Here is a 14386-nt window from a genome sequence, read left to right on the forward strand (position 1 = left end):
AGTAGATGGTATCTCACAAACACAGTCAGACCTGAGTTGGCCTTCTTTGAAACCTAAATATGATGCTTTATTCCAGGAAGCCTATGAGGGGAGCCATATTCCCTGCAATCAAAGGCAAAATACACAATTGTTTCTTAAAGGAAAGGTGGGAAGTGGGATTAAGCAATGCCTCAATTGACCAAACCCCCTTCTTTCTCCCTATGTACAAGTCAGCGCAGGAGGAAAATGGTCTCTTCCCTCAACCACCCCAACCCTCATATACCAGTCACGGTGACATGAATGATTTGTATCTGCACAAACCTACGTGGCATGTTTTGAAACACTTCCCTGTCCCTGGCTTATTTTTCTCTACATCTGCCTTAAAAAAACCTTAAATGCACTGGATGCTAGCTGAGTACCTAACACTAGGGAGCTGACCACAGGAATGCAAAATCAATCAATCAAACAAATCACTGTGTCCTAAACCCTGCACCTTCTCCCACCTCCCCCTCCATAAAAGGCACTTGCAGCTCCCACTACACCCTCCTCCCCCCACACCATAACCTCCGAAAAGGGAGCTGGGTCTTAAGGGCAATGGGGTGGGGGGACAAGGAGGAGAAATAGGAAGGGACGGGAAGGAATGGCTGGTTAACAGGATGTGAAGCTTTTCACATCACAGTGGCCAGTACCCCCAAAAGTACACCCAGGTGGGGGTGGGAAGGTGAAAATGGGATAGGAAGAGTGGGAGATGGGGAAGAGGGGTTGAACAACAACAACAAAAAAAAAAAAAAAAAAAAAGAAAAAAAAGAAAAAAAGGAAAAAAGGAAAAAAAAGGAAAAAAAAAGAGAGTTGGTGTTACCATCTGGTGGGCTACGCGGCCTGTGTGAAATGATGTGGGGGGGTCAGTCCAGGTCCCCGTGGACAGGTGGTGTCCACAGCACAAAAATCACCAGCGCCACTGGCCCCCCGCGTGTTGGCAGTCTCGGCTGAGGCGGAAGGATTGAGTGAGCCTTGGAGACTGAACATCCCCTCTCACCTCTAGAGGTGGTCCCTCCAGGTCAGGGTTGAGGCACATGGACGGGGTGGTGTGGGGAAAGCTCGCACTGTCGCTGCCTGTGCTGTACCTGTCCTGTGGATAAATAGAGGATTTCAGTCTCCAGGGCTGTCAATCCGGCACCTTGTCACCAGCATGAAATTCACACAAAAAAAGTCGTTTAATTTTTTCTTTTCCTTTAAAAAGGAGCTCACGACACAATTTGAAACGAGCTGCAATCAGTGAATTCAAAAAAAAAAAAAAAAAAAAAGTTACCTTGTGGCAGGTATCACACTGCACAATTGGGCTTTTTTCAGTAAGAATGAAGGGGTGGGGTAACAGAGCTGATGCCAGCTCCTGATCTGTGTGTGGGATTAACTTGAACCCCTAAAGAGCCCACTTTTGTCACAAAGGAACAAAAGATACAGGTCCATCTGTGGACGTTGCATGAACCAGTCCATTTCAAAAGGTCCATGGGAATAATAAGGGCCACTCATGAAAGAAGCTGCAAGCCTTTAGAGGGTGGTCAACTGAATAAGGGGGGGGAGGGAGGGAGGTGGGGAAGCAAAGAGGTAAGAAGGGGAGGGTGGAAAAAGGAGGAAAGGAAAGGAAAGGGAAATGAAGAATTATAGAGAGGATTGCTGTTACACAGCATGGGACTCTATATAATCCCAAGTGGGAGTGGAAGAATCCAGACGACAGGAACCTGGAGTTCCTGGGGAGAAGGATAAACTTCTAAGGCTAAGCCTCCTTTCTATACTGACTCTGGGCCTTTGTTTTTCTGCCTGACTATCCAGACCGACAAAACCCTTTAACCAATCCGGTTTGTACAAAGCAAGGCACTAAACTGTCTTAAGGTAACACTGTAACATGATTAATTTGTGAAAGCTCGCAAAAGCACTTGACAAACTAAGTCCCCAAAATCTTGTTCAGTTTATGCCAACTCAAAATAGAATGTGAATGAGATGGACTTCAAGTTTATGCTTCCCCCAATTCAAAGACAAGATGGAACTGAGTTAAGTGTGCTTATAAAAGGCCAGCCCCTCCCTGGGAAAAGGCATTTTGAGCAATGCACTTGCCTAGGTAGCCACCGAAATGAAGGTCACTATTTCAACCTAAACCCCAACACTTAAGAAACTGACCTACCTACTCCTTATAAATACTAACCAACAAAGCATAAAACTACCATGGTTCTGATCCATGCTCTTGTCATAAAAATCTAACTTCAGAATAAACCATGTGCCAAGGATCAAGAATTTAGGTGGGTGAAGTAGAAAGAGGCCAAAGGGGTGCCTTGGTGTTCTTACTCTTAACACCAAAGGTCAAGCACCACAGCCCAACATGCTCTCCCCCTTCTATTCTTGCACACTGAACCCTTACCCCGGCTGGTTTCAATTTGCCATGTGGGTTCAAACCAGCATTTTATGAGGTTAAGAGCCTGGGGGAACAATTCACTGGAGTTCGGGAGTGAAGGGGTAGGAGTAGGGGAGGTGAGGTGAAGGGGAAGGGGAAGTTTGTAGGACACTCAAGTTTAGGATCCCCCAATTTTGAGACCACCATCCAGAATCTCCTTCAGAGGTCCAGTTCTTTGCAACTTTTATTCAGACCTCTAAAGAACACCCCACACATAAAAAAGCATGGATGGGGTGGGGGGTAGGGAGAGAAATAGTGACACCAAGGTAATTTAACCCTTTCTTCTAAGGCAACCCACTTTAAATGACCAAGTAAATTCCCCCTTCAGAGTGCCTACAAAACTCCCGTTGCCTGCTAAAAATTAAGGGCTTGGCATTCATAGCTTTCTCCAGTACAAAAAAATAAAACTAAAAGCAGGTCAAACTATGGCCAGAGTACAGGTTTCAGCAAGCATGCAGAGTGGCCTGGTGTGCTCCTGGCAAAGTTGACATTTCAAATATAATCCTGTTCATTCTAGCCCACCAAAAAGAACTTTCTTACCTGACCACCTGCAAAGATGACTGGAGAACTGGACGGCTTGGGCCGGTACGGGATGGTCACGCCCTTCGGGGGGGACTGGGAGAGAGTCAGAGGGGAAAAAAACAAAAAGAGATAAGGTTTCAAAGCTGCTTCAGCTGTGTGGCTTAAGCTCACACAGATCAATTAAATTAAAAACTGCATTAATTTCCATCCCCTCAACCTACCAACGTTGTCTCTGGCTAGATCTAATCTCAAATCATCTGCAGTTATTTGCCTTTAAAGCAGTAAGATGGGTCCGTGAACTACACAGCTCACACTAATTCTCATCAAGGCAGATTACCCTGTAATAATGTATGCATTATTTCCACATTTTCTTTATTTTTTTTTATTTCCACGTTTTCAAATAAACCTAATGAACATGACAAACTTCTACCCATATAATTGGTAATTTAGGATCTCACATTTTGGCCTATATAAGAAATGAAACCAAAACTAGGAGATACAGTACCCAAATATTATGCCTACGATAATACAGACACTGTCAAGAAATAGTTGAAAGGCTTGATCAACATTTTTCTAAACTCTACTTGAAGATTCTATTTTCCTTTCTCATGGACCATGGGGGAAATTCCGTAACAATTCTAAAAAGGTTTATTTTCCCTTAATTTTGCTATTCTTGTTTTAACTGAATAGCATATACTACCAGGACCTCATAAATCATTCAAAAACACCAGTATGGACAAATTTTTTTCCTATATAAATATCTTAAATATAATCCTGCCTTAAAACATGGAAATTAACTTGAAGAATGCCTCAAAGTTGCACACAGTCAAAATATTGTAATCCAAAAGGCAACTCCAGCTTCTCAGGAACCCAATTACATCTTTTATCTACTCAGTCCAAGTAGTAAATCTTCCCCTACCAACCCTGCTAGAATTGCTGTAAACCCAAAGATCACTGCTGCTTAACAGTTTCTATTTTTGCTCAGACTACAAGAAAAGTCAAAGCTGGGGGGAGGAAAATATGAACTCAGGGAACCTCTTCCCCACCCCCACTGAAAGCTTCTAACAGCTTCACCTAATTCTAGTCTTACTAAATATAGATCAGTCTGTCTCCCTAGAATCACCCTCCCCCCATTCTCAGCATGAGCCTGAGGGCTTACCTCCAACATGACCACGCAGATCTGTTTCACACACTCAATGATGGATTGCGGAATGCCAGCAATAGTGATGGCCCGCTCAGTTGAGTTGGGGAGCATATCCCCTGCCACCTGGACCTGAGCCCCTGTACTCTTTGGGGTAAAAAGAAATTTTAAAAATCAGATAAAAACAGCTCGTACTCTTCTAATTCCAAGTAGCAATTTTAGAGTCTAACATTCAGTAGAGATACTTATCCCATCTCCTATTTTACCCTTTTTATTCTCCCTTCCCACTCTTCCCTTATTCCAGATAAGACTGTTTAATCACAGTTATAAATAAATTAGCCTCTGAAAGTCAAGAATAAACCTGAATAACAGCCTAAATTTAAGCTGCTCTCAAGAAAAAGGCTCTTCTAAAGTTTCCTTTCAGCTAATGATAGCTTCATGGGCCATCAAACAAAATCCCCAAAAGTATCACCTACTTTTCATTCTCTTATTGAACAAATATTTATATTAAGTCCATTCTGTGTGTCAGGCACCATTCCAGATTGCTTGGAATACGTCAAACAAAACCAAAATCCATGCTCTCACGGCATGTACAATAAAGCTCCTGAAAAGTCCTTTAGGAGCCACTCAAATTTCATTCCAACATCCAATTCAGTAACTCTCAGATACTATTAAAAGCTTCCATAGTTCAATGTAAATTCCACAGTTTAAAAGGGAGCACAATTACAGCTACATCTTAATATACCTTCCTGTTTTCCCCTTGCTATGTTTAGGAGTTTGGCCAAGGAAAATATTTGCTGTATTACCTATCAAACTGTAATCTTTTTAGACATAAAAAAAAGTATGTAGTCTCATGGAAAATTACCAAATAAAAAAATGAAAACAAGGGGTGCCTGAGTGGCTCAGTTGGCTAGGCATGTAACTCTTGATCTCGGTCCAGGTCAGGATTTCAGGGTAGTAGGATCGAGCCCCATGTCAACTCCATACTGGGCATGGAGCCTGCTTGGGATTCTCTCTCTCCCTCTCCCTCTGCCCCCACCCCGGCACAGCAGTGCTCTCTAAAATAAAAAAAATAAATCTTAAAAAACAAACAGGTCATGTTTGACAGAAATTCTGGTTAATTTTCTGATGTAAGACATATGAGAACTATTTAAAAAAAAAAAACTACACATTTTTATGTATGTATCAATGGTACAATCCTTTTCTTCCTGGTACAGAATCAAATTCTAATTATCTAGGATTGGTACTTCAATAATAATCTTCATCTCATGGGGATCCCTGGGTGGCGCAGTGGTTTGGCGCCTGCCTTTGGCCCAGGGCGCGATCCTGGAGACCCGGGATCAAATCCCACATCGGGCTCCCAGTGCATGGAGCCTGTTTCTCCCTCTGCCTATGTCTCTCTCTCTCTCTCTCTCTCTCTCTCTCTCTGTGACTATCATAAATAAATAAAAATTAAAAAAATTTTTTTAAAATAATAATAATCATCATCTCAACTTCAAACTTTCCCTAGCCATACTAAGAGCTATTAATAGAGTAAGTCACATTTAGAATAAACATTTTGAAGACCACAAAAATTACCAACCTCTCGTATTTCCTTGATCTTGCAACCACCTTTCCCAATGAGAGAGCCACACTGACTAGCAGGGACCACCAGCCTCAGGGTAACTGGGGGTCTACTGGCAGCTGTGCTATTGGTCATAGAGCTGCTGATGTCCTTCAAAAAGAAATTCATCAGAACAAAAGAATGTAAGTTTAAGCACATCCTTGGGGTACTCGCTTCGGTAGCACATACACTAAGCAGATCCTTGAGACTCATGACTGCTATAATAATAAAACTGTTTTAAACCTTATGAGGATTATTTATTATGTTGTGATCTACCATCAGCAAAAGTTCAAATATTGCCCCTCCCACCCCCTGAACAACTATTTCTGAAAAGATTAAAACACCTACAAACTTCCTCAGAATTAGCCTTAAATATAGTTTCTTTCATGGAAGGCATGGGGGGGGGGGGGGAGTCTCATAGGAAGAAAAGTGATTCTTAGTTTTACATATTAGAGCTGACTGCAAAGTAAAACAGTATCAAAGTCAAAATTAAATAAAATATTAGGGATCCCTGGGTGGCGCAGCGGTTTGGCGCCTGCCTTTGGCCCAGGGCGCGATCCTGGAGACCCGGGATCGAATCCCACATCAAGCTCCCGGTGCATGGAGCCTGCTTCTCCCTCTGCCTATGTCTCTGCCTCTCTCTCTCTCTCTCTCTGTGACTATCATAAATAAATAAAAATTAAAAATAAATAAACAAATAAACAAATAAATTAATAAATAATAAATAAAATATTAAAGAGAAAGATAGAACAATGGAATCCAAAATTCAAAAAACCAATTCTGTCCTCTTCAGTAACTAAGATGATTAAGTAGTGTAGTTCTATGTATCATGGTTTTATTTTTTTTTATTTTATTTTTTTTTTTGTATCATGGTTTTAATTTCTTGGTAATATCACCATTATACAGATAATAAAATTGAGGCTGATTACTCATCCCAATCACATCTAAAAAGCTGCAGACTTTAAATTAAGACTCCAGAGCCCACCATCTTTCCCCTAACTATATGCTACATCCAAAAAAGTCATGGTTTTAACCTAGTTAAATTTAGCCTTCTGAAGATTAAGTGGTTTAAACATCACTTCTCAGCCTAATCTCTATATACTAACTAGACCTAGAAAGTGCTTAAACATAAGCCCTTAAAGTCAAGGACATGTTAAAAGTATGAATAGATTTTTCTGAATGTTTAAGCTCCAGGCTCTGGATAGCAGGGCCTTGCAGGTCAAAAGATAACATTTCTGATGTTGGCCATGATAAAATTTCAGGCATCATTAAGTATCTAACCACCAACCAAGCAGCAGCCAACAGTTCTCCTGACTGTGGTGTCAAATGCACGATTAGCAGCATTACTGAAGAGGGGGAGGACTCAAGACAAGACCTAGGGCAATGGTTGTTCAGTGTCTGAAGGTTAAGGTATCTTGGTGAACCAAAAGCATCCCTCTAACAAAAAACCTCTGGCGTGGATATTTTGCTTCTGAAAACCTATAAAACATATTCTCTCTGACACAAAGTTATCAGACTGATTTTCATAAAAATGTAACTGTGCCAAAGGCAGAAAGTTATCTGTATTTATTTATAATATATGTTAGTGTTCACCAAGGAACCTAACAAAAGCACAGTTAAGTTCACTCAACTATAAATCTGGAGACAACGTTTAGTAATGTAGTATTGCCATACTTTCAAAAACTGTTAGGTTAAAAAATAAAAGATGCTGTTTTTTCACACAAATTTTTTATGTTGAATCCCTGGTAATAGTCAAACTATTTGTCTTAATGATTCAAGTGACTTATGCTCAAATTCTGGGGACAGATATTTGTAGATAAGATATTCATGATCCATTCTGTTCTTCAATTTAAAAAGCTCTCAGAGAATCATTAAGCTATTTAGAAGCACTTTAAAAGGAAAACTAAGCAGGGAGGGGTGCCCGGGTGGCTCAGTTGGTTGAGCAGCCAACTCTTGATTTAGGCTCATGTCATGATCTCAGGGTCCTGGGATTGAGCCCTGCATCAGGTTTGCTTTGAGGAGACTCTCCCTCTCCCTCTGCCCCTCCCCCACTACGAGGGCAAGCACTCTCCCCAAAAATAAATGAAATCAAAATATATCTTAAAAAATAAAAATAAATAAACGGACACTAAGTACAGAATAAGGGGGAACAACTAACCTCTTCCAGTTTGTCAATGATCATAGCGAAGGCTTTGAAGATGGCGTTAGTGGGTCCAGCCAAAGTGATAATTCTCTCAGGACAATTCCCTTCTGAGATGTTGATACGTGCACCACTCTGGATAAAAAACAAAGCCAAAAAGCTAAATAAGACAAAAAGATCTGAGAATATATAGAACACGCAGCCCACCCCCAAATAAGGAACTGCCCATATAATCTTGACACAGTATCATTTCAAATACTGCTCATTTTCATCCTCAGACTACAGAAGCTGCCTTAATGCTTGAATGAACTAAGTTACCAAACTACATTTTCCAGCATACTATATACCATTACAAATAACCAAGCCAGAAAAATGCCAGATTTTCCTATTGAGGCCTTCCCCCTTGTAATCACTCATTAAAGAAAATTCCTGCCTTGAAGGACTTAACTGTCCCTAACCTCCCCCCACATAACTCACCTCCTCACGCATCTTCTTAACTGATTCTCCTTTCTGTAAGAGGAAAAGTCAAGAGTGAGCTCCAACTGCTATTTCAACCCAGACTGACTAAACAGTAATTAGAGTTGAAGTGAAACTGTCTTACCTTTCCGATGATACTGCCAACTTCCTGCAATGGAGAAAACTAGCGTCAAATAAGAGGAAACTCGAAGCGTTCATTATCATGAAAAGGAATTTTTAACTGTCCAAAGCAATTGAAAACTAAGATTTACAGAGAAAGGGAGTGAATGGGCTTCATCTTTTCTTTGCAGAAAACATAAATGAAGATATCCAAGAACTTTGAAGGAATAATGATGCAGGAATGATCAAATGCTATTGTGCTTAATGTTATTTTTTAAAGTACCAGATATCACCTTCCCCCCCTTAAAGTTTCCCAAAATTGTCTGGGCAGAGGAAATGTACTTATTACAAGCTATAGCAACCTCCACGGACAAAATCTTATTATCCAGATATGAGACAGTCTTTGGCTCCATCCTCTAGTTAAGCCTTTCCTGCTCAGTGGAGCTTCCTACTAAAGTCTGTCCATTTTCCCACTACACTGTCATCTACACTGATAGAGAAGAGTGCTAAAGCCAGATGCCCCACAGTGCTAATCTGATGAGCTCCAAGATGCATGCCCTCTCTTCCTGGCCTCTCCCTGAGCAGTTACTATGACCCAATTTCCCAAGCTGGTGCATACCTTTCCATGCATAAGTAGCCGGATGGTGAGAGTGACATTTAATCCACCTTCAATCACACCGGTGTCCATGTCGAGCAGTGTTCCGGGGAGCTGGACTTTGAGTGGTCAAGTCTTTGGTCACTGGTGGGGGTGAAAGCCAAAAACTGAAATGCAAATATGACCAAAATCAGAAGGGGAAAAAAATAGGAGAAATTTCATCAGTATCAAATGTTTTCTGATTCTTTTCCTTAAAAGACAGCCTATCAGCTGGCAAGCTTGTATATACCCAGCACAACTGCACTAATGACAACCATTTACAGCTCAGGTTGTGTTACGGTTCGGAAGGAGACTTTTCAGTCAGCTCTCCTTCAATGGTAGGGTTTCCGCTGACTCTCACTCGGGATGAGGAAGATTCCTTCAATTGGCAATGGTTGTAAAGGAACTGCTGAATGTGCATTTGTCCTTCAAGCAGAATAAGCTTTGACAGGATACAGAAACACCTGGACAAACCTCACTCTAACCAACTACTGAGAGGCAGATGACCTTTTGCCTCCCTGTTAGGTAGCAGATCAGGTTGAAAGCTAAGGACATGTTAAGTTTTCTTATTTGTAGCAATTTCTAGGTAAAAATATTGAGATTAACTCATGTTAAAATTTCAAATCTTGACAGATGACAACAAATAATTTTAATAAGATTTAAATCAACAACCTCACTGAAAAACGCATTTTCTGAAAGCCTTCTATGAAGGCTAGGGTTCCATATTCCCCTTTGGGAAAAGACTCAATACATTAAGTACTGCCTGAGTCCTTTCTCCTATTCCCTTCCCCAACCCAACCTGATAATCACTCAGATTTGAAAATTTTCCTTGCTTCTGTGTATTAAGCTTTGTTACCACTCCACCTTTATTCAAATCTATTAAGTCTTAAATTTTTTTCCAAAGAAAACAATGAAAATAAAACTGGTATTGCTGAAAATTTACTGTAGAATCGTTTCAAGTAACAGGGGTATTGAACCTTTCCTACAGAGAAAGCTTCTGTCCTCCGAAACAATGTTCCCAATATTTCAGTTTTGGAGTAACAGATTACATGCAGAAAGAAAAGGTTTTTGGATATACCTTTTTCCCTAGGATACCTCCTTAGGACCTAACAGCATTAGCTTTAAAAAGGTCCTCCAAAGTTGATAAATTTCTCCAGTGACATTTTTAGCAACCATCCCCTCAAAACTCAACACCAATGATCTCTCTCCTAGAGCTAGTTTTCCCCCTTCACAAAACAGCTACCGCTTTAACTTTGCTCTAACACAAAATCCACCCCTAAATTTTTAAGAAGTGTTTAACTCGCTGCCAGATCATTCTGTATATGGCAAGCTGCCCCATGGTTACCTCCAGAGCCCGATTTAAAAGATGGGCTTTGCATCCCCAAGGCACCTCATTCCCTCATCTTCAAAATAGAATTAACTGCTGGCAAAATCCCAGAATTCAACACTTTTCACTCATGGAAAAACAACAGTGCTGCTGCGGGGCGGGGGGGTGGGGGGGGATGAAAGGGGGGGAGATAGAGTTACGTCTATAAGAATGACTTTTTTTTTTTAAAGATATGGTAAAATACTGGCAGTTTAACTCCTTATCTCCACTCAAATATAAGGGGAATCACTTTACAAACAGCACAGTAACGCAAGTACGAAAGGACAAGAACACTGAAAATCTACTAGAAGGCCATTTCGTGATTAAGGCACAAAGGAGCATTTCTAACTCCGAACATCCAAGAAATCCTTGTCATTTTCTCCTGGCTGGGCCGATATAAGTGTGCCCAATCCCAGGAATCCAGCTGCTAATCCTGCAGTCCATTACCCCTTCTCCTATAAATAGCTCGGCCTGGGTCTACATCCGCAAGCATTTTGTAATTTCAAAATTCGTTACCCCGAGAGAACGTCCTGAATAACTCGGGAACTGGGAGCCCGTTTACCCTTTCTTTTAACTCCGCAGCCCCCCTCCCCTCGGTCATCCAAGCATTTTCCAATTAAAAAATGCCCCCCCCCCATCCCTCCACTAGAAAAGAGAGAACGGGGGGGGGGACGAAAAAAAAATAAACGGTTCGGTCGGGGGGGGGCGCTGCGATCCAGGGGGAGGGGCCGGGCTAGTAGCGCCTCCTCGTGTGGCTGCGCCAGCGCCTGACCCCCGCGGGGAGCCGCGCTCACCCGCCCGGCCAGCAAGCCGGCCATCGCCTCCCCCCACCCCCTTCAACCAACAAATCCACCGCCGCCCCCCCTACCGCGCGCGCGCCCTCCTTGACTCCTGCGCAGCCGCCACCGGGAAAAGGCGGGGGGAGGGGGGGAGGCCTTGCGCGAGGCCTACTAGGCCGCGCCTGAGCCAGGGCCTCGCGTGAATGGCCGGCCAGCCAGAGTGAGGGGGTAGGCGCTCACGCGGTACTACGCGAGGCCGGGGCTCGTGACGGAGACCGGAGCCCGCTGAGAAAGATGGCAAGAGTGGAAACAGAGCTATAGCTGGGGGCGGAGGGAGAATTTTGAAGCTTACCTGCAGGCGCGAGGCGACTGAGGGGAAAAGGGGAGCGGGCGGGAAGGGGAAGGGCGGGAGGCCGGGGGCGGAACAATAGGGGCGGGCGGGAAGGCGAGGGGGGCCCCGCGGGCGGGCGGAGGAGGAAGGGGGGGGTGGAGGAGGAGGAGGAGGAAGGGGGAAAGAGACCCCGGGGCGGGTGGAGGGCGGCGGAGGGCGGGCGGGCGGGCGGAGGGCGGGCGGGCGGGAGAGGGCGCAGGCTGCGGCTGCTCCGGCTGCTGCCTCTGCTGGTCTGGGAGGGGGACGGGGCGGAGCGGCCCGCTTTCAACCCCGCGCACCCTCCGACCCCGGAAGCGCTAACCGCCCCGGGGGCCGGCGAGGCGACTGCGTCGTCCAGACCTTCCCCACACAATGCGCACGGCCTCCGGGCAGCCTAGAGCGGCTCCGTGGACAGCGTCGGCACCAGCGAGACGACGCCTGGTAGCCGGCGGCCGAGCCTGGGATAGAGCGGCAGCGCGCGGACAGGAGGACGCTAGCGGCCCCTAGCGGCCCGACCGGAAAGCCCAGGCCTGAGTGCGGAGAGAGTTGGCAGGCGCCATGGATAAAGGAGACCAGAGGGAAAAGGGATGAGTGAGAAGAATGAGAAGAGACGGGAAAAACCCAGTAGTGTGTTGTGATCCATCAAGAAAAAAAAAAAAAAAAGAAAGAAAGAAAAGAAAAGAAAGATTAAAAGAAACTACTTTGGCACACTGAAGGCAACTTTTACACCAACTCCTTACTCTGAAAATTAGCACTGAAAAGGAAAAGAATTAAGCATTTACTCCCTCTTAGAAAGAACTGCAGTCCATCCGTGGTTGATAAGGGAAAAACTCTTTTTTTTTTTATTTTTTAAGATTTCAGTCTAATGTATAAAGAATGAGAAGAAAATCCCCATTCATCCTGCAACCCCAAATGAAAACAATCATTCAAGCCGGTGGCATCAATCATCAAAACTTTAAGTGAAAGGTTGTTAGGGAAACAGGATATTATCATGGGGCCAAATATCACCACACACATAAAAAAACAACAACCAAAAAGCAAAAAAAAAAAAAAAAAAGAAAAAAGAAAAGAAAAGAAAAAGAAAGAGAGAGAGCTCTGATAATCACCACCTTACCCTAGTGATCAAACTTTGCAACACTAACAGCTGGACAACTTTGACATTATGTGGTCCTTGAAGAGATACAATAAGTACATAGCATTGCCCATTAAGTCTTCTTGTCAAAAGTGTTTAATCTTAACGTAATCAACCCTTAAATCTAATTTGCAATGTATAGGAAATTTATGAGGGATAAAGGAATAAATTAAATACATCACACTGCAAGGAGATAATCGACCAACTCAGAATGTGGTTAAGCGGCCAACTCTTGATTTTGGCTCCAAGGTGCTGAGATGGTACTCAGCAGGGAGTCTGCTTGACATTCTCTCTCTCTCTCTCTCTCTATTTCTCCCTCTGCCCCTCCCCACCTCTCAAATAAATCTTTTTTATTTATTTATTTATTTTGAAAGACTGAGCACAAGTGGCAGGGGGAGGGGCAGAGGGAGAAGCAGATTCCCCGCTGAGCAGGGAGCCAGAAGGGTTGGATCCAGGACCCTGGGATCATGACCTGAGAAGGCAGACACTCAACTGACTGAGCCACCCAGGAATCCCTAAATAAATAAATCTTAAAACTACCCAGTCTCTTTAAAAAGGCAATGTAGGGGATCCCTGGATGGCTCAGCGGTTTAGTGCCTTTGGCCCAGGGCGTGGTCCTGGAGTCCTGGGATCAAGTCCTACATCCAGCTCCCTGCATGGAGCCTGCTTCTCCCTCTGCCTGTGTCTATGCCTCTGTGTGTGTGTGTCTCATGAATAAATAAATTAAATATTTTTAATAAATAAATAATAAAAAGGCAATGTAATGGAAAAGAAGAGGTGGGTAAGAAAAAAATTTAAAAAGCAATAATAAATGCAATGTGTGGCTCTTGTTTGTTTTTACTTAAAAAAATATATCTATATAGAGGTGCCTGGATGACCAAGTTGGTTGAGTGTCTACCTTTGGCTTGGGTCATCATCCCTGGGTCCTGGGTCCCAGGGTCCCTGCTCAGTGGGGAGTCTGCTTCTTCCTCTCCCTCTGTCCTTCCCCCTGCTTGTGTTCTCTGTGTCAAATAAATAAAATCTTTAAAAAAATAAAATTAAAAATAGCTATATGACATTTTCAGGACAATTGAGGAAAATTCAAATAAACTGAATATTAGCTAATATTAGGAAATATTGTTAATTTTCTTAAGTGTGAGAGACTGTGACTAGCTCAGTCAGAAGAATGTGCAACTCTTAACCTCAGGGTTGTGAGTTCGAGCCCTACATTGTATGTAGAGATTACTTAAGTAAAATTTTTTTAGAAATTATTTTCTTAAAAATAAGTTAATTAATTAATTATTTTCTTAAGTTTGATAATGGATTGTGGTTATGTAGGAGAAATGTTCTTTATGAGCGCATGATGAAATATTTATGGGTGGTGGATCATGATGTATGCAAGACTCAAATGGTTCACATATGTATATCAAAGCAAATATGGGAAAAGATTAAGAACTGTTTAGTGTGGGTGGTAGGTTTATGGGTAATCACTGTCGTATTCTTTAAACTTTTAAAAAATAATTTTTAGGGCAGCCCAGGTGGCTCAGCAGTTTAGCGCTGCCTTCAGCCCAGATTGTGATCCTGGAGACCCAGAATTGAGTCCCACATCGGGCTCCCTGCATAGCCTGCTTCTCCCTCAGCCTGTGTCTCTGCCTCTCACCCTCTCTGTTGCTGTGTCTCTCATGAATAAATAAGTAAATTAAAAAAAAAATAAAAAAT

The 14386-nt window shown here is 43.0% G+C and overlaps 1 protein-coding gene across 29 annotated transcripts in view; it reads right to left on the reverse strand.

Annotated features, from left to right (window-relative positions):
- Positions 1-11696, reverse strand: part of PCBP2 (poly(rC) binding protein 2) — a 22757-nt gene extending 11061 nt beyond the window's left edge. For 8 of the 29 annotated variants that reach the window (XM_077869831.1, XM_077869830.1, XM_077869829.1 and 5 more), the window contains exons 1-9: positions 11539-11696; positions 9027-9169; positions 8433-8456; positions 8309-8341; positions 7850-7966; positions 5671-5802; positions 4107-4235; positions 2966-3052; positions 1016-1108 (exon numbers count right to left, since the gene is read on the reverse strand). In XM_077869831.1, the coding sequence (XP_077725957.1) occupies positions 1016-1108; positions 2966-3052; positions 4107-4235; positions 5671-5802; positions 7850-7966; positions 8309-8341; positions 8433-8456; positions 9027-9095 (684 nt within the window). In that variant the 5' untranslated portion in view covers positions 9096-9169; positions 11539-11696. Of the gene's footprint in view, positions 1-1015; positions 1109-2965; positions 3053-4106; positions 4236-5670; positions 5803-7849; positions 7967-8308; positions 8342-8432; positions 8457-9026; positions 9170-10923; positions 11076-11538 lie in introns of those variants that run through there. The other 21 variants (XM_077869841.1, XM_077869840.1, XM_077869837.1 and 18 more) reach the window with 10 other exon arrangements.
- Positions 11697-14386: the final 2690 nt, after the last annotated feature.

This window comes from Canis aureus, chromosome 25 (assembly GCF_053574225.1).
Source record: "Canis aureus isolate CA01 chromosome 25, VMU_Caureus_v.1.0, whole genome shotgun sequence".
In the NCBI taxonomy this organism is placed as follows: domain Eukaryota; kingdom Metazoa; phylum Chordata; class Mammalia; order Carnivora; family Canidae; genus Canis; species Canis aureus.